A 25,705-nucleotide genomic window follows, 5' to 3' on the forward strand; every position below is an offset into this window, starting at 1 on the left:
AAATTACATAAAACAGAACAAATAGTTTTTGTACAATCATGGAGAGATGTACAACTCTGCGAAAAAGAATGTTTATTTCCCAGTGTTGACAAATTATTTGTTACAGAAACGCAACTGCTCGGATGTAACAAATAGGAATTCGTCGGACAAAATATAAAAACGCTCGTAACAACGGTAATAAATTATCGTAACCGAGTCTCGCTTTAGCTACGCGGGTGACACATCAACAATATTCGCGATCGACTCAATAGAAAACACCTACCGATCGAAATCTTCTAAACTCGGTTTGCCGAAGAGGAAACTGTTGCGTACAGGCATGTTCTCGATTTCCATACGAAACGGTCTGTAGAGATCGTTTCTGGAAATTTTGATCCCTGTACTGGCAGTACTTAATCTAAGGCACTTTCTGCTACAAGCACCTTCTGTTTACATAACCAAATGGCTGTTCGCCGTTGTAAGTACGTGTAAACGCGGTCTCTCGATTTCGTTCGATCATTCGATCAACCTACACAGTACCAAATCATTCCATAAATTTTCGCGTGCGCCACAGTGGAAACATTTCACGCTTCTACTTAATTAACGCTCGAGACCTTCGCGGATACGAAACATTAATACTTTATCTATTGGCAGTCGTTGTCCTTGAATGTCAAGAGTAAATAGTGAATATTCATATATTTGAAAATTTGTGTGCTACGATAATGGTAAATTAATGATAAAATTCCACATGTATGTATACAGTAAATGTCGAAATACAAGTGAATACATATCTTTTTTTGCAAAGAGAATAACAAAAGTTGAATACAGAATAACTAAAACGTATTCCAATGCTTCGCCTTGATAAATTGTTGTGTAATTTTTACATAACAATAAACAGTGTATTTTTTTTTTGTTGAAACAAAATAAAGGTATTTTTTTTTAAATATCGTTGACTCTTTTATTATATTTGTGTAATACATAATATTTGTAGTTTTTAAAAAACCCTCAAATAATTCTTTCAACATATGTATAGTTACGATTTTGATCGTAATATTTTGTATAAAGAATAATTTCTCCTGAAATTATCATTTAAAGGAAAACTAAAAATGTTTACCAACATTTTGAGCAATTAATTACTGGCAAGTAACAGTAGTGTTAAGTTGTTCTACAATGTGCAGAACTCATGTGCGCAGTGTATAAATAATAAATGCTTTAAATTGCACATGACTCGTAACTTTCGCACGCGATTGTGTTTTGCAGTTATCAAAAATTTATGGAATGCTCCGATAGGACCTAGATTGTTGAGATTTATCTTGAGCAGATATTTTCTTCGAAACGCCGATAACGCGGCATGTGAATTGTAAAAAAGGTTCCTAAATTCAATGAACGCGCGCGAATCATCCACCCGATGATTCCCGACAATCTAATTATTTATTCCACTTATCGGTTAAGTATACGTCGAATACTTGCTTCATACCACGCATACAAAATTCTTTTCAATTTTATTGGTACGAATATACACTGACAGCTTGAAAAAATATTTATATTTATAATAAAAGTACCGCTATTAGACACTTAACGATTAATAGCTGCACCCATCGAAGTAACACTAAGAATAAATAATTATTAATTTAGAAAATGATCCTTAAAGTTACTTAAGTAATCAAATATGCTTCGGTAGTGGATCTCGCGTTCGTGTATGTGTGGGTGTGTGTGTATGTAATGATATTTATTGTCTTACGTTGTTTTGTGGAGATGAATGTTTGCATGGTAAACGATTACAGACAGAGCTAGAGCTACGATGATTCACATATTTTTTTGTTCCAATTAAGTTGTCAATATTACAACGATTTCCCTTATCTACGTTAATGAAAATTCATCCTTTCGATATTAAAATTGAATCATACTTTTCCGTATGAAATGAATTATTCCTGTGAAAATATCGCTCCTCGAAGTCGCATAAATAATTGAATCAAAAAGTTTTACCCGCCACGCGATACGATAATACTTTATCGTCTCGATCCCGGAAATGAAACGTCGATGTTCGATAAAAGAATAATTTCTTTTTCATCGCGCCTGACCAGCGTGAACCTCGTCAACGGGGAAATGAGGAGAATGCGAGAGAGACCAGCGTCCCAGAATCTAATCGAATTGGACTACCCGCTAACTTTCGTCCATAGAAAAAATATACTCTTCATGTTAATTCCTGTGTGAACGAGGTTCGTAGCGCGTCACGGCGCAACATGCTAAGTACTACTATATAGCCCCGTATCGTCGAACACAGGATATGTAAACACAAGTTTTCTTCTTCATCGAATGGACTTCGATGTCGATTCGTCGCGAGTCGCGACAAGCTTCTGCGCTTGTCCCACGGTTTCGCTTTAATCCGTTCGCGCGGAACAGCGCCGTGATTAAAAAATATAATATATATCCGACTAACGTATGAAATTGCATTAATTAAGGTCCTAGTGGTCCTTTATCAAAAATTTGTCCGAGAACCAATCGCTCGCGAGCTATACCAAAAATCTACACGGGGGTTTTCCGTTGTCTGCTACGGATAGACTACGAGGTGTGATCGGAAAGAAACCGGGACTCTTTCCCTACGAAAGTGTAAGATAAAGCTCGATGACTTTGCTGATCGCTTCTCTGTACCCTTGTGCATCAGTTTGTCAAATTTGATAGATCTGCGAATGTCTCAATGTGTGTTGTAAATAGACAGCGGATTTTATGGATTTATGACAAAAATTCGTGGGTGCAATTTGAAACAGTAGAAAAATCATAATAATTGAAGAATATCAATATTCTATTTTTTGTTAACATCGTTGAAGAAGAAAGTCTATCCGACTCCTGTCTCTTGCAATTGTTGCAGAACATTTGTATTTTGCATTAAGATCTGCAGTCTAGTTATAAACGATTTGATAGAGTTGTATTCGAAACGGAGGGGAACAGAGGGCTGTGGAAAGACAGAGGGTGGATGTTGAATTTTCTGTAAAATTGCAAAGATCTGTCACAGAGGCGTTCTAACTGCTTCAGTATGACTATTCCTTGTAACTTCTTCTTGTCTCCAATGGTGAAATCGAAATCCAAAGGGCTACGACAACCAGTTGAGGCATTGCAGAAGTGTTGGAATCGCTGTATTAACGCAAAGAAGGGAACTTCTACGAATGAAATGCAAGTTAAATTTAATCAGCAAAGCCATCAAACTTTCTCTGACAGGGTCGCAAGGCAACAGAGTCCGGATTCGTTTTGATATTGCACCTCTCCGGTTCCCTGCTTCGTTTTTTGTCGAACGTTTTCTTATCAAATTGCCCTATCGATGATCCCTGAGTAAAAAAGCGTCAATGCGTAGGACATTGAGAAGAAAGAAATTCCTATCTAAATCGTTATGCCACTGTTCTGCTGTTTCAGTGTGTCCCGCGGCGTTCACTTCCGGTCGAAGCCCGGCGACGATTCTGTTGAAAAATTCCGTGCACACCTTTTCCTCTCTTTAAACTGAACTTCTATTGTCGCATCGCGACGCTAAATCTCGCGATTACAAAAAATAACTCCTCGGTGGATCCGAGCTAGTGGTTTTTGGCGATCTCATACGATCGTTTCTCCGCTCGACGCGTACACAGGACCAGCATTTCGGGGGCTTGAAGCGGAATCGAACGCGAGTTATGGTCACGTTTAGGTCAACGAACATGAGCGGCGCCGGCCGCGCCGCCCGCCGAGAATGATTTACTTACAAGGTGAGCGTGACAATGACTGTGAATACGGTTAAGAGGCTTTCAGAGACTTGTCCGCGTGGGCTAGTGTCAGGGAGCCCACGAGAGACACCAGAGTACGGTCCAACCAGGTTATGGGGTTGGGGTAGAGCAGGCCACCTTCGTAGAACCCTAGATGGCCCCCATGAGCCAGTTCTATGTATATTGTGTTGGGGTGTTTTTCTGGAATAAAGGAATCGTCGTTAATCTCCATATCGTATCAATTTGATACATTTTTTACTAATTCTAAGCTACCCTCTTACCGAGCTAATTCTCGCTATTTGTGCAAAATTTATCCCCACCACCGTAAGATGTGTAACCCTGAAGGGTCCAGAAGTGATACAATACTAATTTAGTGAGAAAACTTTTGTTTTCAGTTATTTCTTTAGGAAATGTTTAACATGTTTGTGACATTTTGCTGATTTAAATGCGACCAAGCACAATGCAATTTGGATCATATTCACTTGTTTAATTCACGATTCAATAGAACCTCGATTATTCGAACGGATATCAAAATTCTTCATTATTTCAATGCATGCTTTAAACAGTTCAATCTAAAGGGATTCGTAAATCACTTGCAACTCTACTTTGTTTGCAATATTTTCAACTTTAAAAATTGTACCTCCAAAATATACATATTGTATTAATGCATTGGGTCGTAACATAAATTCGTTAGGTTATTTTCAACAACTTCTTTTCATTTATTAACATAGTGGAGCCTAATACAACCCAATGCATCAATGTATTGATGTACAATGTAAAAATTGTAGCTGCAAAACATCCATATAAATGACCATTTGTTGTAGGTTTGTAACGAATGGTGTTTGTCATGCAAATATTATAGAAAAATTGTAAAGTATTCTAAGGTGGATAGCATGATCGACGTGACCGGTCTGTAAAGTTTCTCTGGTAACGGAACCACGCCAATGACCCACATCCGGCAAGGTCCATCAAGGTCAGGTCATCGGACACAACCATAATGATCTCTTGCAGTGAATTTGAATGATCACTTACTGGCATGCTCCTTCATAGGCTCCAGCAATTTCTCAGGTACAATGGGGTCGTCCAACGCGTTGATAAACACCATGGGTGTTGTAATGTTGTCGAGGTAAAAAATAGAGCTACTCCATTTGTACATTTCCGACACGGATCTGAAATTGTGCACCTGTTGCGTAAACAATCAGAGTTAATCTACGTGTTCGCTTTCCGGACGGGTTGAATAAAATATGCGCGCTCTGGTGCAGGCCGATGATGTCACAGAAAAATATAAAGACGTATGTTCTCTTTTCTTTTTCTGTGTCATTTTCAAGCGAACTTTACCTTTCTCGTGTACGCTTCGTCAAGTTCCGGCAGCGTCGCCGCGGAAACGATGTCACGTTCGTTCAAGTTATACTTCTGCTTAACTTCCTCGGATAATAATACGTGCTTATGCTTAAGGATAATACTTTTCACCGACTCCGACATTATGTAGAGGTAAAAGCGTCGGAAGTTTTGCCAGTTGAGTAGGAACTTCGTACCTCTGCACAAAAAGCCGAACATACATTTTTCTCTGATTTTCAGTGGCAGAATACATTAAGTCTTCTTTAATTGCTTTAACACGTTCACTGTTTAGACATCTAAGTTCAAACTCGAAAAAAAAGCAGTTCTTAGAGAGCAGAAACAGCTTTCAAAGAATTGCACGCTTATTCTATGCAACATCGTCATGACTGCAGATTACTATGCAAATCCCCTTTATCACAGTTCAGTTAAAAGAAATTAGAATAAAAGAACTCCGCCCGTCAATTTGAAATTTTCTTTTCACAAAAATCGAGTTAAAGAGTTATTCATTTCAATGAACACAGTCCTTCGGTTTTCATAAATTTGCACGCGACAAATGCACACAGATCAGCAGTCTAATGACCCACATACGTGCCAGTGAACTGTGAACGTGTCGATAATCGAACAGTCACAAAACTGATGAAATGAAAATCCTGAAATGACATCCTGAGCATAACACGTTCGCTGTTAGCATACGTGATGCTCCAAATTTCACATAGAATAATTAACGATTTTACAATCTCGAGAACAAAAGCAAATCTGTGTGCTTGATGAGTTAAAAGTGGAACGGACATCACAATATTCACTGATTCTTCATATGTTAGCACTGTTCTATTATAGTCAGTGCTAAATCAAGAATGCTGGGAGTCCAGCAGCAGCTCCCAAACAAAATGTCGACCGTATAAATCTTGCTCTGAGCTTCGTCTTTGTCCTCAAACAGAGTGATCGGGATTATTTAGGGGAATATTTCTGGCGGAAGAATATTGTACTTACTCGAGGGCGTTGTATCCCTGACAAATAGATATACCACCGATTATGTTCGACAACTTATTCGAGCCCCGTTCGCCTAAATACTTGGTCACCAGGTTGCCGCCCAAGCTGAACCCGATGCACACGATCTTCGTGCTCGGGTGTTTCTCAATCAGGCTCTGCAGCATCACGTGATAGTCCTCGGTGTGCCCTACAGAAAGTTCATTACAGATTCAATTAACGCACATCCCCGCTATCGGGCTGCGACAAGACCGTTGAATATTTAACCCTCGCTCGACCCTCCTCATTATCCAAACTTAATTTGATCCTCGGTGTCGAGTTGGCGCAGTGGTGTGAAATTGATCTAATGAAAACGTGGACACTAAATTTTACAACTTCCATTGAAAATACAAATACTTCTTAGGCAGAAAAAAATTGTTTAGGCGGACGCTTTTTAGTTGTTACAGGCTGCATGAATATTCATTTCGTTGACCAATGCAAAATTTTTCAATTCTCATTAGCAGTTTCGTTACTACATCCATTTTACATGTCTGTGACTATTTAAAGCATTTTAAATGTCCGCGAATATTTGCACTCTAAACATCTTTGGTACACGCAATATATAATATTTTACATTTAATTTCAAATCGCTTAAAATATATTGCTTTAAGGGCCCGATCTTCGTAGATTCGCGACAAGGTAGAGTGACTACATTACCGTCAAAAAATGGTTTTACGTGCCTCAAGTTTTCGTCCTTATATAAGAATCTTTTGTCGCTGGTAAAGGGCCCATTCGAAAGAGGAAGGTTCAATCTAGTGCGCGCTGGTCAGGAGCTGCCGAGATTATGCAGATATTTGGTAATATAAGCGTTAGAAGTGGGCCAAAAATTGACGGTGTGCATGCCCTGGAATCCAAGCATTTTTTGCCATTGGATGAGTTTTCTGGACGAAATCGAAGTTCTGGTAGCGCGCGCTTGAAAATATCTCCAGCTACAAATTGAGTTATATTTTGTCTTGATTCTCTGCGAAATAAAGCCAAAAACTTGAAGCACGTTTCTAGCGTCAGAATTCATAATATCGATAATACAGAGCAAAAAATATGACAAGTTTAGTCACAGGCTTAAGATCCGTCGGATCAAGGCCAAGACGGATCTTAAGTCTGTATCTGAAGGCTGCGAATGGAAATTATTAATTAAAAAATCACGTGACTATCCCGGGCCCTTAATAAATGATATTAATCGTTGCATCGATCTTATATGACTGAAACAATTTATTTGTCAGGTCAAAAGTTCTACGAAGTCTGAGTAAATTCAACCGTGCTAATATTAGACTGCAGATTTTATGCATTTATGGCAAAAGACCATACACAAGACAGTGTCTTGTTCTGTGTTCTTGTTCAGTGTCTAGTTCCATACACGAAACACTAGAATTACCAAGAAAAGAAATAAATGTCTATGCAGCTTGAAAGTAACTTGTACAATATTTATTTCGCATAAAATCCTGGTCATTGGTATAAAGCAATATAAATCGGACAGATTTTAATAAAATTGCTGGTCAACTCGTGGGTATAATAAAATCGTTAGAGAACACCGATCAGCCAGATGAACCGTGACACCACACAAGAAAATGTGTCAAATCGACAAAGAGGAACGGATGAGAGTTAATGTAGCTGGAGGGGTCCGCGTGGCAAATTGGACTAGAAAGTAGCTAGTGACATCAGCGAAGGTTAAACATAGAAATGATCATCCGTAGACAGGACGTTCACCTACCGTACGTAAAAATTCGTGGTGCCGTGACCTTTACGCTGGGAAGGGCCCCAACATGATTGAGTACAGCGCATCGATACCCATGGCACTGGACAAAGTGCACAAATGTTCTGATGTAAACGCTCTCGGAGCTGTTGCAGATACCGGGACAAATGGCGATGGTAACATCATCTGCGGTAACAGAAAATTATGTTGCAGAACGTTCAATACCGCGGTTGCATAAGGAAACCATCATTCAGTCTATTCATCAAAGAACGGACGCAATGATCGTGAAATATGTGTCAACATATTTCATGCAAACGGACGCCAGGTTACCTTCAATTTGCTGTTTTGAAAGTGCGACCGTTTTGATGGATCCTAGACGGTTAAAAATAATGAAATTCTTTTAAATAGTTGTAATTTTTTTGTATTTCATTTCTGGAGCTGTTGTTGATGAAAGGAGGTGCAATATTTTCAATTTAAAATTATGTAATACTTCTTTAATCATTGTTAACATTTTTGCTACCAGAAGCTTGTTAAAATAGGTTCTTTAACGACGGTCCTATGGCTATAAATAGGTCTATAACTTTTTTTGAAGTAATAATCTCAAATAAAATTACTAGATTAGGTTTTTTACCGTAGAACAATTCTCTAGAGACCTCATCCTTAAAATATTTTAGTATATTTATAGATTATTTTATTTACAGTATTCATAGTATATTTGTGGATAGACATATATTTTCTACGATTTAGAATAGGAAGATTGTTAATAATTTTTATTGATAACATTTATTTTATAGCCGATACGACTTTCTGGGCAATTTAATGCAATCTATTTGTTTGAGGAAGCTCATTAAAACTTTTGCACTCGTCCAATGCAATAAGTGGTACTCATCAACTATACAAATTGCAATATGCGCGTTCAATCATCCTTTCGGTAAGAGAACTGACCTTCATAGTCATTGGTCAGCGGTTGATATAGATCGTAGGTGAGAGTAGTATCATCCGGAAGTCCAATGTAGACCCGTTCGCCAATCGGCCAAGGGCAACGAACGCGACCGATAATACTGTGGATTATGGTCTGCACATGACCACTAAAACCCCATAATCTTGTCGGTTTGTATCTGAAATATGGAAATTAGGATACGTAAGTAGTACGTTCTTTTTCATTGCATCGTGAGACCAGTAGGGTAAGGGACCCAATTACTGTGCCTATATTTATTATGCTTATTTTTAAAGCATAACGAATATTAAAAAAAGAGATATTAAATTTTTTAAATTTAAATCAGTTAATATATATGTTATACATATATAGACAATAATAAATTATAAGAATAAACTGCTGAATTGCTAAAATGATTCACTCTATAATTGTCGTCATTCAATTCCTCGTCTGTGAACCAGATTAAAATTTCATAATGTTATTATGAACCTCGAGTTGTCGTTCCATGGTTAATTCGTAAGGAAATGCATCTTCGAGTACTATTAATATTTCGGATTGTTTAAAACGATTGGTTTTAGTGTATGTCTGTGTGTTGTTACTATTTGATGCGTATACGTACATAGGGCGAGCTTATAATGTGCAAGGCAAACATTATGCCATCGTATTCCTGACGTGTGAGTCATGTCCTACGCGTTGTGTACATTCTTATCTATTATAAACGGTATGTCTTTAATGTCTGACCTTGTGTGACCCTGACAATCATAACGTCAGACACTATAACATTTTCGAAGTCGCGCTCATGAACCACAATTACCGTATTGCTGAAAATTTAGTGTTGACTTTAGTATTTACGTAGAACGATTATCTTATCAACGATGGATTATCACTATCACACTTTTAAGGGTTTTCACCATCAAGAAACGATAGTACAATTTTTCCACAGTTCTCCAAATTGTTAGTCTTCATTGATAATAATAGTTGGCTCGAAATTCATTATTCAAAAATTTAGCCATTCTTCACTGATATTCTTGCTTATCTTTGAATCACAAGTCAAAACAATTAAAGATGAGACAATCCATTCATAACCTGGAATACTATAAAAATATTTCCACAAGGTTGAAATGAACCGGTTACGCCAGTTAATCGCCCAATTCATTTTTCTAAAAATAATGTTTCAATGAAAACGCAGTTGAAATTGCGGTTCATTACTGCCGTTATGCAATAATTTAACAAGGTGTACTCACGTTATCGCTTATAGTTTACATAGACAAAGTGGGTACTTGACCGTTCTCATTTGTTTCACTTTATTAATGGAGATAAACTATTTCTGATTAGCTTCTATAACGAAATGAATCAAAATTTGCAACGTTGAATGAAGGGGTAATATGCAAACGGTAACATAGGAGAAGTTTGCTTTTGAAGCAGTTTGTAGGTTGCATGACCGTCATCTTTGGAAAGAGAAATATTTGCAGTGCAGTTGGTATTGATTGACTATGAATAATTAAAGTACGGAGTTTTGCTACGTGCACGCTATACACCCATCCTATCCCCAACGAATCATTCTTAAACACTTAGAACTATTTTTGTGGTATAGACACTTCTGAAACGAAGACAGTGTTCAAATCTACATTTTAAACTTTGAGCTGATTGACGCAAAAGATTTTTTAAAAATAGAATTTAGGCTTTGCAAAACTCATTGGCAGGAGTGTGTTGAAGCGAATGGAGCATACTTAAAAAAAAAAGACTTCAAGCTTCTAATGTTTATTTAGTATTAGACCCATCATCAACGGTCACATGACCGGATCTATAATATTTTATTGTACAATTATTGATATTGTAAAAATCTCAAAATATCATTGAACGTCAGAAGACAATTGACGCACAAAGACGTCTCATTGAATACTTAGAGGTAAAATATTTTTTAATAGTAACCACAAATATTAACACAGCAACGATAAGAAATTACAACTTTGGTCCCATTAAATATTATTAAATTTTTCAATAGGTTAATACGATTTTCAATAATTGAAAAATCTCCCCAGAAAATATTTAATTACGCCGTTGAAGATGACTCGTAGGTTTCCAATCGAAACTACCACTGCTATTGGAAAATTTATTAAGCAATCTCCAGCTATGAATTACAGCTATCATAAACCATAGTCACCTACTGGGCACAAAATTAACTGACCATAAGTTGTAAACCAGACCCAATCTAGTATCCAGTGAAAAGATATTAAATCTTGCGGTCTTGTAAGAACGAAGTCAATCAACCTCGACATCCCTTCAAGTGTAGAAAACACCGCAACAGATTGTTGCATGCAAATTACTCGACACACTTCCTAGTCCGGCAATTAGCTTTTTTAGAGGTCTGGACTGGTTTCGGAGTGCAGGGTCGTCCATTGTACGTATCTCGAAACGTGGATTTGCCGCGCGAAAGTGTGTCTCTTCTTTCGCAGAAGTTCTATAATTTTTGCGTCGTTAACCGTGTCCGTTCCGTCGCGGAATAGCAACACCGTTGGCAACGGATTATTAAACCACATTATTGCAGACCGGCAAACAATCGCCAGTAGATCAGTGGAGCATAGGAATCCGAATCACCCGGGCATTACCCAGTGAGACACGCGTGAAACGTACTTTTGCGTTGTCGCGCAAAAGGAGAAATCGGTCGTTTCCACTTTTCCCAGGCGAACTTCTTCGGGGCGTGGACCGTGTAAAACCTTTTCCATTTTTCCAACCGCAGAACACTGCGCCGAAATGAAGGCACATATTTTTCGCAAACTGTTAAAAGCCAAACCGTTACTAAGTTAGTGGTCGAATTCTTTTCTTTACAAGTAAATAATTTCTCCAATGCAATTGCTTATACTGCTTTGCACTACGATTTATTTTATGGTTACAGTGATTCGAACTTCCTCGTCGTTCATACTTTATAATTTCTTAGAAGAAGAAGTAGAAGAAGAAGAAGAAGAGTACTTCTTTGAAAAGGGTGATTCCCGAGGCCATTAGAAATAACTTTGTCCTTTACGAAAATGTTCTCCGCGGCTTCGTTCACGAGTTATTAACGAAAAACACGAACCAATCAGGGGACGGCTATAGCGGGCGGATTGCGACTCGGCGAGACGCCTCGCTGAATGTGGCGTTGGCATTGGTCGAGTCGGAATCCGTCCGCTGTAGCCGCGCCCTGATTGGTCCTTGTTTTTCATTAATAACTCCTTAACGAAGCTGCGAAGAACATTTTTGCAAAGGAAAAAGTTACTTCAAATGACCTTAGGAATCGCTCATTTTCAAGGAAGTACAACATTTTTGGGACACCCTTTATATTGTCAGCAACAAAATAGAATTTTATTTTGAAATTTTTATCAGTATTCGAAATCTTCATCGCGAGTCTGACTCAATGTTATAGTACAAGAGGTTAACTACAGCTCATAAATGTATCTGAAAGCTGTTGTAAAAGAATGATGCAAGCAAAAGTTGTTTAGTACCGAGCGCAGTGTACGATAATAATCAGATTTTAAGAGAGAGAGAGAGAGAGAGAGAGAGAGAGAGAGAGAGAATCCGAGTATTATTTAAATTAAAACTAAACTGAAGCATTTCGGTAAATATTCATTTCTTAAACATGGCACATTGTACCATACAATACAAAAATTTTAAGCCATCTTTATGAATTAATGATGACTCTGTGCACTATGCTCGAGATCGAACAGATCTTGCTTAAAATATTTCATTGTCAAACGGTTTTCAAGTTTGATTGGTAAAGATACGTACATTATGTATATTACAGCAAAATAATTTTCCCAATGCTCGACGAGCAATAATATTTTGCAAAACACAAAGTAGAGGAATTCGGTCATAATTTTTTCGCCCAAGTGATAGTTTCTGCTCCGAAGAAGCGAACCGAACCGCTCGTAAACGACTCCTCTGTTTTCGAACTGGTTTAATTCATATTTTAATAGAGTCCGCTTGATTTACGAGTTTTCTCTGCAAATATGCCACTGTTCTGCTTATTTTATGCGTCCTAATCATGGGTTTTCTTGTTCCACAAGTGAAACGTGTATAAAGTATAGGGGAACGACTAACTGGACAGAAAAACGGGTTCAAAATGAGTTTCAGCCAATTTCTCTCGGCAGAATATGTTACAAATGACGTACAGTGTGTTGAGAGCAATCGAAGGTCGAATTTGGACTCAGTCTCGCGATGTCGAGGACTTCCGGTCTTCCGACTCATGGCGAGGAATCGCGTTGCAAAATATTCTATTACAGAATCGGAATTGGGCTGAGTTTCGCATGATTTTTACTCAAATTTTACTAGAACTTCCCAAGCAGGTGGAATGGAAGTATGCCACAGGATGTTTTTATCTAAGTCGTTAGCAGATGGCATCTGGGAACTTATTAATGGTGATGAGATGATTTTGTTTAACCTTCATCTAAGGAGCCTTTTATACAATTTTCGACAAAATTTACGATGAATTTTAAAAAGAATCATCTCGATACGATTAACGCGCTATTAGATTGCAAATTTTCTGCATTTTTGACTGAAATGCGAATGAATTTCAAAACAGTAAAAGCATGAGAAGAATTTCAGAATACACATTGCTGTGCCATTATTAGCCTGCAGAGATTTATACAAAATAACAATTTTTTCTGTCAATTGCAAAAAAACAAGTGTCAAATAAAACATCTTTTTTTTTAAAATAATTTCAATTAATTTCATTTTAATCTCTCTCTTGTTTTAAATTTTACGTACTTATAGGTCATGCATAATGTGAAAATCCACAGTCTGATTATTACCAAGTCGTTAAAATAATTAAAAACGAACAGCTTTCTACGTAATTTCAATTTCTTGCAATGTATGCAGAAACTTTATATTTTTCTTAAAGATTCACAGTCTGGCGATTATTCAACAGCTTCTAGAAATCTGTAATTCGCAACTGAGTATTTATTTGACTAAATTTTCAAGCAGGAACGTCAATATTTTAATCGTAAATTCAACCCAACAACTCCTTTGAAACCTACAATTTATTCCAGAATTTCGAAGCTTCTTCTTCGCGCGGCATAGTGATTCAGACAGCTATCAATACGATATTTCCGGTAGATAAAGCACCGCAATATCTTCGCCAAACTTTGCAACAGGTTTGGCAAATCATCCTGTTAGAAATCTGTTTTATTTCACGAAAGGAAGATGCACCGTAGCAACGTTGATCGCAATTGCATAACAACCGATTTATCAGTCGGAAAATTGTTCTCTTGTGCCACATCGTTAGAAAATTTGCCACGTGCTCTGGGAATGCTTGCTCTTTGCAAATATCGCGACAAATTCCACGTTCCTGCATCCTAATCAATCGCAGTTTACTGTTACCGGAAATAATCACAGCACGCTGCATGTTTTCGAATTTCGCAACGCTCTCGTGCTCTGGTTTCTGTTCTAAAGCTTTGTCTCTCCCCCGATTTTACTGCTATCCCCTTTGATCGAAAGCCCGGGAAAGTTCGTGACATTCGAATTTTATATTACCGCTAGTTTCGCTGGCGCATCGATACGCGGTCGATACTCGGCCTGAATTTTTCACAAAACTCATTTCTTTACTGCCACCGCTAAATTACTCCGTACGTGCGCGTCCGATTTTCCCGTTCCATCCTTCCACTTAATTAAGACGCTCCCGAACGTTGTCACGAAGTCGCAACTTGATTAAGCAGCAGAAATGGATACTAGTTGACTGTACAAGAATATTCGATCCGGGAAAGTGTGCGAAACGGGACATGCAATTGAAATAGTTCGAAGCACAGAAAGTAAATACATAGTTACATAAAACGAGGTTTCGCAAGATTGTATTGCAAAAATAATCAAAGATAGGAGTTTATTATATGAACGTTGAAGCATCGTTAATAACTAAATTATGAATTTTATGCATTTACGACGGAAAATAGATGCCATTTAAGACAGAAAAAAAGGAGTAAAACGATTGAAGATGATTACTCTCTTACAACTGACGCAAAGAATTTTTATTTTGCATGAAGATCCACAGTTTTATTGATGATAAATCTACGAGCAATAGAAAACTTCTTTAAAATTATTAAAAGATAAATGAAACGTCTATTTGGCTACAGTAAATTAATTTTTTATCAAGATCCACAGTTTTATCGACGATAAATCTATGAGCAATAGAAAGTTTCTGTAAAATCATTAAGGAATGAATGTAATATTTATTTGACTCCTGCCTCTTGCAATTCATGCAGAGAATATTTATTCCACATAAAGATTTGCACTAATGAGAAATCAATGGTTAATGGAATGTTTCGTGTGCATTTTTGGTTGCATTCTTTACGACTTGAAATAATGTCTACTGCTTGAACGCAAGATCTATTTTCGTAGAAATATGTGATGTTACAGGAGCACTATTTTTCATTTTGCTCAAGGCAACAAAGCGGAACTACACGCTCATCGGAGAAGCCCGGTGGTAAAGTCGGGCTAGCACCATGAATAATATATTTTACAATGTTATGGATCGAGTGAAATTCGCTGGCGTGCTCGCCTCGTTGCTCGAAGAAGGTGAAATTTGTCGGTGCTCGCGAATTGTCAATCTATTTGTTCAGTATAATTCGCGCTCTGTATAAGGGTCCCAATTACTGTGCCTATATGAATTATACTTATTTTTAAAGGATAACGAATATTAAAGTGCTTAAATATTAATGAATATTGAAGAGCTATTACATTTTTTTCATTAAAATCAGTTAATATATACGCGTATATATGCCATATATATCTACTTTTTAATATTCATTATGCTTTAAAAATAAGTATAATTAATCTGGCACAGTAATTGGTACTCCAACAGTAATTGGATCCCTTACCCTATATAACTTCAATTTAGTGTGAAATTGACAAAAATCTCACAGATCAATCTTAAATTAGCAAATCCCGTTCTTATCAGGCTCCGTAAAGCTTCCTCAGCCAGTTTTACGTTCGATGCAAAAATCGCGTCTACTTTTAATAACGCTATAGCGAGCAACAGTCATGGCCAGGCCGTAATCGATCACAAGTGGACATTCAGCTTGTTTTCCTTCTTCCTACTGCGTTCTGATAATGGCTCGCATGCCGCTCGTTGTTTGCAAAGCGTAGTATTTTTTCCACGGATAGGAAACGGATTGTCGAAGACTAAATAAAATCACTTTTTTAAGTGACGTAAGAAACGTTAAGAAAACCGAACGCTATTAAAATGCGAGCACCATTTTTTTCGGATAGTTCACGAAATATGGGAACACTATCAATCTGCAAACCAACAAACTGAAATGTTATTTTACAGTAATAATTCTTACATTTATTCAACACAGAAGTAACAAATTCTTCACGTTTTATTTTACTTCTTTATTTTATTCATCCTTGCGAATGAAATTTTATAGGTTTTATTCCGAATATTTAGTTTAACGCTAAACCTACCGAGCACAAAAAGTGACGAACATTGGTTGTTTTATAAAAATGACAAGACTAAGTTTATCTATACATTCTGCTACTTTTATTGTGGCGTATGTTCGCAATTTCAACAATTTTTAAGTAAATGACACTGTCCAACACCAAACTTGTTTTGCAATACCTGTTGGGTGATTCTTATACACTTTGTCATTCTAAAATCAAATCCGAAAGCAGAATTGCTCTATCACGCAACGTTTTCGAAAAATATTGGTTTTTGTAAAAATGCATGATTTTGATAAAAAATGACGTGTTACGCAAAAACTAAACACGCGAGAAAGTTCAAGTTTGAGTCAAGAGATAGAGGGGACTCTCCTCTACATATCCATGTAGCCAATTATATTTTTATGTACTTCCTAATAGTTGTAAATGGTTGCTAAGTTTGAAAATGTGCCGACGCGGGTACTTTATACGCTCCATTTTTGTATTTATGTGAAAAATCCTTTATCTAGCAGGATTTTGCTATACAGGAATGCATTCTACAGACATTTCTGGTAAAGAAACCATTCACGAGAAGTATTTGGTTCCCTTAGTATACGAGAAGATTAAGAAAATACTCATTGACAGCTAGTGCGCGACGCGTTCGCGCCAGACGGCCATTGCAGCCTTTTCAAGACTCGTCAGGGCTGTCGCTATGCGTAGTCGACGTTGGTACCACTCAAGTATGTCTGCTTACTATGCTTAATTACATACATTTTTTTTTTGTGTTTTTGGGTGCCAATCATTACACAAAATTATAAAAATACGAGTTATATTCACATTTCATTGTGGAAATGCTTAATAAAGAAAATTGACCGTAGCAATGCGTTGACTGGAAAATTTTATTTTCAGTAATTGTTGTCTTATCTTTATAATTGCAATGCCAATGGACATTCGAGATTCTTCCGATTAAAATAAGTGCAAATACGATGTAAATGCGACCATTTGTATTGATTTAAGTACAGAATTAAGACATAGATTGCTCCATATTAAATCGATAAAATGTCGCGGAAGGGTATAAATCAGCCGGACTGTTTTTGTCATATTTATGACGAAATTATTTTAAAATCAAAACAAGGAATACAATTCCAGCATTAATCTTTCATCAAGATATTTTACCAATGAAAAACGTTACAAAGGAAAAGACTTATGTGCGATGCTTGCTGATTACTGTTGGACACTTATTATTGAAAAACGGGATACCAGGAACAAGCGTCAAGCAAGGCGGAAACAAACAAAGAGACAAAAAATGTATGCAATTAAGCATAGGAAGCAAAGACATACTTGTGTGGTACCAACGTCGACTACGTATAGCGACGGCCCTGGCGAGTCGTGAAAAGGCTGCAATGGCCGCCTGGCGCGAACGCGTCGCGCACAAGCTCTCAATGAATATTTCCTTAACCTTCTCGTAAACTAAGGGAACCAAATACTTTTCGTGAATGGTTTCCTTACTAGAAATGTCTGTAGAATGCATTCCTGTATAGTAAATTTCTGCTAGATAAACGATTTTTCACATAAATACAAAAATAGAGCGTACAAAGTACCCGCGTCGGCACATTTTCAAACTTTAACAACCATTTACAACTATTAGGAAGTACATAAAAATATAATTGGCTATATGGATATGTAGAGGAGAGTCCCCGCTATCTCTTGACTCATACTTAAATTTTCTCGCGTGTTTAGTTTATGCGCAACACGTCATTTTTTATCAAAATCATGCATTTTTACAAAAACCAATATTTTTCGAAAACGTTGCGTGATAGAGCAATTCTGCTTTCGGATTTGATTTTAGAATGACAAAGTGTACAAGAATCACCCAACAGATATTGCAAAACTCGAAAAAAGTTTTATTTTGTTGGACATAATCTGGGACCGGTCAATCTGTGTCCGGCGTTGGTAGTGTTAAATAATGCTTAGCTGAGTCTATCATGAATTTAATGCAGAATGAAATATTCATTATACATAAAGTTTCGCAGTCTAATAATCAGGATTAGCAGCACCGAATGAGAAAAATCGAAGGAACTTTTACAAATGAATGTACATAGGGTGAGGGACCCAATTACTGTGGGGGTAGCATTTACTGTGCCTATATTAATTATTCTTATTTTTAAAGCATAATGAATATTAGAAAAGAGACGCGTAACATATTAACTGATTTTAATGAAAAAATTTAATATCTCGTTTTAATATTAATTATGCTTTAAAAATAAGTATAACTAATATAGACACAGTAATTGGGTCCCTTACCCTACACTACTTCATTATTCATATATTGGTTTGAGAAAGAAACCGATTTCAGTTTACAGTGTAAGTAGTGTTTGCAATTGTTGTTAAACGACTTTCGAGCGAAGTAGAATGAACCGACCACGATAAAAGAAAATCGTGACGATAAAGCTTGATTCGACATTGCATAATTGCGGGAGAAACAATGCATGCCCGGCAGTGATTGATTTCCGTTCTGCTCGGCAGACATTTTGTACAAAAGAACGATCGAAGATCGTGATGCGGCTGCTGTTTCCGAAATGATAACGTTGGCGAGGAAGAACTGCCGAACGATTTCGTTGTGACACGAGGAGGAATAATTACGAGGAGGAATTTCATTCTTCGGGCGGAAGTAAAAGCGAAAGCAACGAGATCGCTAGGAAACACGTTCACTCGATAGACTGCAGGAAGTCTTTCTATAGACATGCACCAGCTGAATGATCGTCCGTTATTATTCAATAGCGATTCGCGTGGCATTAAAACAGGCCCGGCCCGAAACGGGTCATCGCATCCCGGATAAATTCTGCAGAATTATTGTAGCAGCGAAGTGTCCAATTGTTATCGTTTCATTAGTCATTTATCGGTCTCGAGTGTCGTTATCTTTAGACATCTCGGTACTGCAGCACAAATAGATGGTGCCTTTGGAATTGATCGAATCCTCGACACAAGTGGGTTTCATTTTGTAATTTAATATCGCATGTTTTTCTTTTTTGACTAATTTATGTTCTAGTTGACTCCAAATGATTCGATGAAGATTCTTATGGAGACTCGAAAGAGCGTTTTAATTCTGTGGGCTGTTCAAAGTTTTGTTTGATTTAGGAAGACACACACTGCAATTGGCAGCTTCATTTTATTTTTAAAATACTCTACATCTCCTTCTCACATCTCCTGTGTACTTTTGTGAAAAAAACGTGTTTGTGTGGTCGTCTGGGGCGCAATGTTTCGAATACAGTCAAACCTGTTTTTGTGCGGTAGACAGGGACCGCATAAAAGAAACCGCACAAAAAGAAATATTCAGAAACTTCATCAATAGCTATAACAAATAATATTTTACAGCATACTAAGGAACAATTTTTTTATGCGGTGGAGAGGGACCGCATAAAAAAAGTCTCACTGAGAAAATATGTCAAAGATTTACGAAATAGTGAGAAAGTGCTTTCCAAACGAAATAAATAAAATTACACATGGAAACATTAAAAAAAATTTAATTTCTCATTTTAAACGTGGAGAAATTTTCAAAATGTGCATAATTCAATACTACTCGTCGTAGTCCAAAACGCGCATCTTCTTGTGATGAGAACATTACAAGGGTGTTATAATGCCAACACCGTTGGCATTCATATACCGCATAAAAAAAAATCGCACAAAAAAATTCGCATAGAAAAGGACCACACAAAAACAGGTTTGACTGTATATCAATACGTTTATCATTTTTTAATTTCTTCTTTTCTCATTTACACATCTTGAGACGAAGTTAAGATTCGTAAACTAAAAGTAGAAAAAACGGGGAAAATTTATTAAAAAAAACTTCACAGCAGAGCTAACTATATTTCAAGAAAATAAAATAATGAATCCTCTTATCATTTTACTAAGAATCACAAAAACGATTAAGTTTCGTAAATTGAACATGGAAAAAAACAAGGCATGCTTGTTAAAAAAATTTTATAGCAGAATTAACGACGTGTCAAGAAAATATAATGATAAAGCCTCTTATCATTTTACCAAAAGTTATAAAAACTGATTGAGTAACGGAACAATTTTTATTAATGCTTCGAACGAACGTGACGATATAAGTTCTGAGGATAACTCAACGTCAGGAGATAATTGAATAATTTCGTGAGCATCCAGTTTTTATATTTTCAAGCTCCACCGCTTTACAAAGAAACAAATTACTTAATTTACATGTTTACATTTTTTTACATAAAAAATAGATTTGTAATTTCTGCTAACGTCTTTGGCACAATATCGTTAGATTTTGCCCTACATTGTTATCTTTTGGAGTAAATTAAAAAGCATCAATGAAAGATAGCGTATCTTGGTTACATTCTTCGCTATAATAATTATTGAAACATATTTATGTATTCATTACATATTGTTAAACGATATAATACGGTTCGGGAGAGTCTATAAAACCATTTTATGTAAAGAAAAAAAAAACAAACACCTGTACAAATATTACAATTAAGTTCAACAAAACGTTTACGCGAGAATTTATAAAAGACTTTTTGTCTTGTTACGCAGTACATACACGTATTGTGCTAGACGCTCGGTTTTTCTCATCTAACAGTTTTTACAAAGGACAGTAAAAAGAGTTTTGTTTACCTAACACGTTTTTTCATACAAGTTATTTAACAACGCATTACTTCCTAAGCCCCCCTCGACAATTTTACTCGAAGATAATTGCAGCGGGCATTGTTGGTATTATCTAAAACTAGTGTGCCGCCACGGTGTGTTCTAATTAAGTACCGTTAAAAAAAAAACTCGTATCGGTAAATGGTTCGTTGCATTAGAAGATAGCGTATTAGTCATCTGCCGATAGCCATGATGCAGCATAACCAAAGTGGTTGTCCGGTGAGGTCACAGCTAATCGGAGGAAATTATTATGCTATCCCCGAAATGACAGAACATCGATCACTATATTTGATGTCGACCGCGACCATTTCCTTGAATCGGTAATCGTATTATAATTCGCCGGTTTGCAACTTTGAAACAACAAATGCATGATAGCTTTTAAAATTCACTCGACAAAACGCACGAGGAAATTTGTGGCGGTCACATGACCGCCAAACGTGGATCGACGATTAGAATGACTAATTAAGTTCCACCATAGACTGATCGAGAAAACCTATTTTCGCACGGCTATTTATAATATTACTTGGAACCGATTGTTGTAAGGAATGAACATTATACAGCTAAAAAATTAATTTTAATATGCACGATTATTGCGAATTTAAAGGATCCGATTGTCATTCGAGTTGACACGTTCAAGGGCTTTCTAATGACATAATTAGAAAGATTGACACGGGGGTCATCGCCTATTAATGAAAACTAGATCACACCGGTGCCGGACCATCGTCGGAGGTACGCCTTTTACCTGGTAAACGTTTCAGCGCGTTTCGCGAATTCTCTCTGTTATTGATCCGCGAAACAAAACCCCGAGACCCTTTACCTAAACACACCTAGCACTAAGATAAATCAGGATCTCCGGCGCTGATGCAGCGAGAAGCATCGTTGCATCTACATGGGAAATTTCTGGCGTCCCAGGTGTGACTTAACCTCACTTTTCATGGCTCGATGCGATCTTGAAGTCTCGGAATTCGCGATGACTTGACGCAGCCGACCGGGATTTCATGACGGGATAGAATGATGTTTGTCAAACTTACGGCTCGGCGATGACCGGTGCGATTTTGAGGATGGTCGTGAGGAAGGTTTGGTCCTTGCAAAGGATCAGTGGCCGTTGCGGTGAACTGTTTACGTTCAGTATTCTGAACAGGATGCACAGAATCACGGCGAATACGGCGAGCAGTGCCGTGGACATATTTCCCAGTTGTTGGTCGACTGGTCCGCAGTAAAATAACGTTGTCTTTCGGTTGTCACGGGTCTACGATGGTAGACGTTAGAAAATCGAGGAACAAAGCCGAAGAACTGGTCCAATGTGTACCCGAGGATCGCGAAAAAGGTCCGGTTTACTTGTCGCCGTGGCTTGCCGACGATCCACTCGTGACGAAGACTGTGCGCGACTGTTTCGCGTGTGTTTTACCGGCACTTCTTGACGGTCGATTTGCGCGTGCCTATCAATAGTTACGTTCGCGGAACCTCCATCTGTCCGCACCGTTCGAAATTTCAATACCAACAGCCAGAAAGAGAGAGAGTCATGGGGCGACAGAGACAGAGATATAGAGAGAGGCTGATGGGGGGAAAAGACGTGCACGATCAGAAGCGAGATTTTAGACAATCTTGTTCTTCCTCGTTTGGGATACAGGTGACCCGATAACAGCCGAGACTCGAATACGGGCCATGAACACGCGGCACTCGCACTTACCAGTTTTCCGAATACACTGGAATACACCGCAATTTACTGCACAAGCCTTTCGTTACCCTCTCCTTCGGCACTGTCAATTCTAATCGTCTCAAGAGAATCGGGAGCTGACATGTGGGCATCCTGGTGGTAATGCCGAACGGTCAAAGTCAATGGTTTTGCTGCGATCCTGATAGTTGATTGAATCGAATATTTGACGATAGAGTTGGTCTTTCGGCGAAATAAAAAAATACTTACGGAAACTTTAAGTGGCGGGAGCAAAATAAAAATGGTTTGCTTGTATTGCAAGAGGCAGGGGCAGTGTACAGAGCAGGATTAAAGTAAAAATTGTTTGCTTAAATTGTAGAGATCAGGGCCAAAATAAAAATTGTGTGTAAAATGTAAGGTACAAGAGCAAACTCAAAATTTTCAAGGAGTTGGAGGAAAATTGCATGGAGTTGGAGTAAAATAAATATTATCTGCTTCCACTGCAAAGAGCATAAACAAAATAAACATAATTTTGGAGCAGCTAAAAATGACGAACAAATAAAACAAATATTTGTTCTTGTTCCAGATACAGGGTTAAAATATATTATATCGGAATTTTTGACCTTTTGTACTCCTATATGAATTATTATTGACTCCGAGTATGAATTATTGGCATTTTTAAATTGACAATTAAAGTGCGTATTATATTTGAGAGTTGTCATTTTGCTTTGACTTATGGTTAGATGAGCAATATATAATGTATTCAGTTATTTGAATATAATTAGTAAAATGTCTTTTGAAGCACATTTTAAATGAAACATTCAAAATGATACGAAGTTGTTGAGAACAAAATTGATACAAATTCAAATAGAACTTGAAAGTGGCTACTAGGGTACACAAGGTTTAAAGAAGTGTTCGATCGTCCCCAATCATTACAGACATGTTTGTCATCTTACTTAAACTGCCTTATAATTTTTGCTTAACAATGCATTTTTTCCGTGTTTTAGAAATATTCGAATCACTAATCGTATCTATAATTTTCAACAAATATTTACCGCCAAGTAAATTAATAATAAGTACGTTTATGTCTTTAACAATTGTATAACTGAACATCTGAAATGGCACAGTTTTGCCCTCCTGATAGTTCAAGTGTTAAATCACTTGAGATAGCCATGTTTCAAGTGTATCAGATTTTATCATTTTTACTGTTGTCGTTCAGCGGAAATTTTCTGTAGAAACTTCAAAAAACAAAAGTTTTTAAAAATGTAATTTTATTTTATTCGTTGCATTTTATTTTTCTGCAACTGCCTGCATCTTTATATATTTTTTAATATAAAAATTTACGGTCTTAATTGCAAAAGTTGGGCGTTCCCTTTAAAGTATTCGCGAGAAAACATCCAACTGGAGATATATATGTATATATGTATTCTGAATGAGATTATTGTGAATCTGTTAAGTCTTATCTGTAAGATAAATAAGGTAACTGGCCTGCGTAATTTAAAAACGGCGAATTTTCTGTAGAATCATGTCATGGTCGGGTGAATTAAAGTTCGTATCTTAAGGTCATGATTGAAACTGTCAAGAAAAGAAAAAAGTAATCTTTTTAATCCTGTAGTCCTTTTCCCTTGCTTATATTACTATTTACCACGTCGAATTGGATGAAAGTAATAAATTAACGAAGTACACGTGGAACATTTCAAAATTTGGCACGGTAAAGTGTTTTTAAGCCTGCGGATACTTCACGAAAAGAAACATGATATATGTGTTGGTAGCATCATCATGTCGATGACCTACAATTTGGAGCCAAACATTTCGAGGAATGTCCGAGGGCGTTGTTCGAGTCTGAATCGTTAAATTTTTCTCTCGCAATCGATAACTCGTCGGCAAAACGCAATTTCTTTCCTCGGATCGATACTAAACGTTTCGATTGTTAATTTTATGGAGCAACATCCAAGAGGTCATCGCTCGTGCGTATCGCTATCAATGTTTCTTCTATACTTTACGTTGTTCAACGTTGCTCAAAATGTTTTCATTCGCCGCAAAAATATTACGAACTCGCGTTTCCGTCTCTAACACGGCACTTCCGGTGAAATCGATAAAGGTTGATCGTCGCGATCGACAACGACAGTTTCCTGGTTTATCGTAATTGTATTACGCCCTAATAATGGAAGGGTTTACAGTGAAACCGGGACTTCGAACTTTAATTCAATTTCAACGTAAGTATACCGTGTCATAACATCTACTGTCGTGTACACGGTTGCTCGAAAGTATGTCGACTGTGTTACAATTTTTAATAACACTGTGATACACAAAATATAAATTACTATATTATCATTAAACAATATTTGGTAAATTGCTACTAAATTCCGTTAATAATATATATTTATCACAGCTTAGTAACATTATATTTAATAATCTAATTATTTAAATCTATTAATAACTGTATTAATATTAACTAAATATGCAAGTATAGTTCTTATTAATATCGATGAGATATTTAGTGCTATTATTGGCAAAGTATATTCACTAGTACAGTGGAAATAAAATTATATAAAATTTAACGAAGTTCATTAGTAATTTCGTAACGATTTTTAGATAAGACAATCGCGAAACTTTTGAATATACGGTGTACAAAAAATCGTAATCCGCGCATTTAAATTCCCGCCTTGTCATGAGAAAGAAATTGAAATTATTGATATAACTTACAATTGTGGCAACCATTATCGATTCCGCCATCAATGGTAGCAACCATTTAAGTACAAGCGCATCGGCACAAGAAATTTCATTTTTTTCATTCTATATAAGTCAGTCGTAAACAAGTTGAACGTATAAAGCGATTAATCTTCTTTCACAAATCAAGTTGGAATAAGGTTTCAGACATTTAAGTAAAGCGGTATGCGAGGAAAGAATAAAAAGAAAGGTTCCAAAGCCAATGGTAAAAATGGAAAAAATGGTAAAAACGGTAAAAACAATGACGGTGGTAAGAGCAAGGGAGCGAAAAAGTCAAGAAAAAGCGGAGGAAGAGCAAAATTCAGTATGGATATTTTTAACGACGAGGCTATGAAGAATGCGTACTACACTTGCCATAATATAATGGATGTTCTGAAGTGTAGAGGATTTCCTTGGCCAGAAGCCCAGAAGAAGAAGAAAAAGAAAGGAAGGAAGTAAATGCAATTGCTAATGTAACTGACTTGCTGACACAACGAGGTATTGACAAAAAATGTATTTTTCCATAGAATCAATTGAATTTTAAATAGTCTGCAAAAATATATAAACTATGTCTTATAAAACTGTATAACTCTGTT

General features: G+C 36.9%; 2 protein-coding genes across 4 annotated transcripts; one reads left to right on the forward strand and one right to left on the reverse strand.

Moving 5' to 3' along the window:
* Positions 1-55: 55 nt before the first annotated feature.
* On the reverse strand, positions 56-22,218 carry Hydr2 (abhydrolase domain-containing protein 2). The gene is made up of 8 exons (XM_076791800.1): positions 21,778-22,218; positions 8,704-8,876; positions 7,777-7,944; positions 6,033-6,219; positions 5,043-5,241; positions 4,737-4,887; positions 3,705-3,905; positions 56-3,610 (listed from the first exon to the last, which is right to left on the reverse strand). The coding sequence occupies exons 1-7, from the start codon at positions 21,930-21,932 to the stop codon at positions 3,736-3,738; spliced, it is 1,203 nt and encodes a 400-aa protein (XP_076647915.1). The 5' UTR covers positions 21,933-22,218; the 3' UTR covers positions 56-3,610; positions 3,705-3,735.
* Positions 22,219-23,911: 1,693 nt separating this feature from the next.
* Positions 23,912-25,571, forward strand: LOC143356190 (small lysine-rich protein 1). 3 transcript variants are annotated; one of them, XM_076791686.1, is made up of 2 exons: positions 23,912-24,616; positions 25,271-25,571. In XM_076791686.1, exon 2 carries the CDS (start codon positions 25,296-25,298, stop codon positions 25,566-25,568), a length of 273 nt encoding a protein of 90 aa, XP_076647801.1. In that variant the 5' UTR covers positions 23,912-24,616; positions 25,271-25,295; the 3' UTR covers positions 25,569-25,571. The 3 variants fall into 3 exon arrangements, with proteins under 3 accessions (XP_076647801.1, XP_076647807.1, XP_076647792.1); XM_076791692.1 differs by having other exon boundaries at positions 25,278-25,571; XM_076791677.1 differs by lacking the exon at positions 23,912-24,616 and adding an exon at positions 24,666-24,748.
* Positions 25,572-25,705: the final 134 nt, after the last annotated feature.

This window comes from Halictus rubicundus, chromosome 1 (assembly GCF_050948215.1).
Source record: "Halictus rubicundus isolate RS-2024b chromosome 1, iyHalRubi1_principal, whole genome shotgun sequence".
NCBI lineage: Eukaryota > Metazoa > Arthropoda > Insecta > Hymenoptera > Halictidae > Halictus > Halictus rubicundus.

Coding starts and splice junctions, on each gene's coding strand:
- Hydr2 (XM_076791800.1), bottom strand. CDS start 21,932: ATGTCCACGGCACTGCTCGCCGTATTCGCCGTGATTCTGTGCATCCTG. Junction 5,242..6,032: donor CAGGGATACAACGCCCTCGA/GTAAGTACAATA, acceptor CTTTTTGTGCAG/AGGTACGAAGTTCCTACTCA. Junction 3,906..4,736: donor GCCTATGAAGGAGCATGCCA/GTAAGTGATCAT, acceptor CCTTTATTCCAG/AAAAACACCCCAACACAATA.
- LOC143356190 (XM_076791686.1), top strand. CDS start 25,296: ATGCGAGGAAAGAATAAAAAGAAAGGTTCCAAAGCCAATGGTAAAAAT.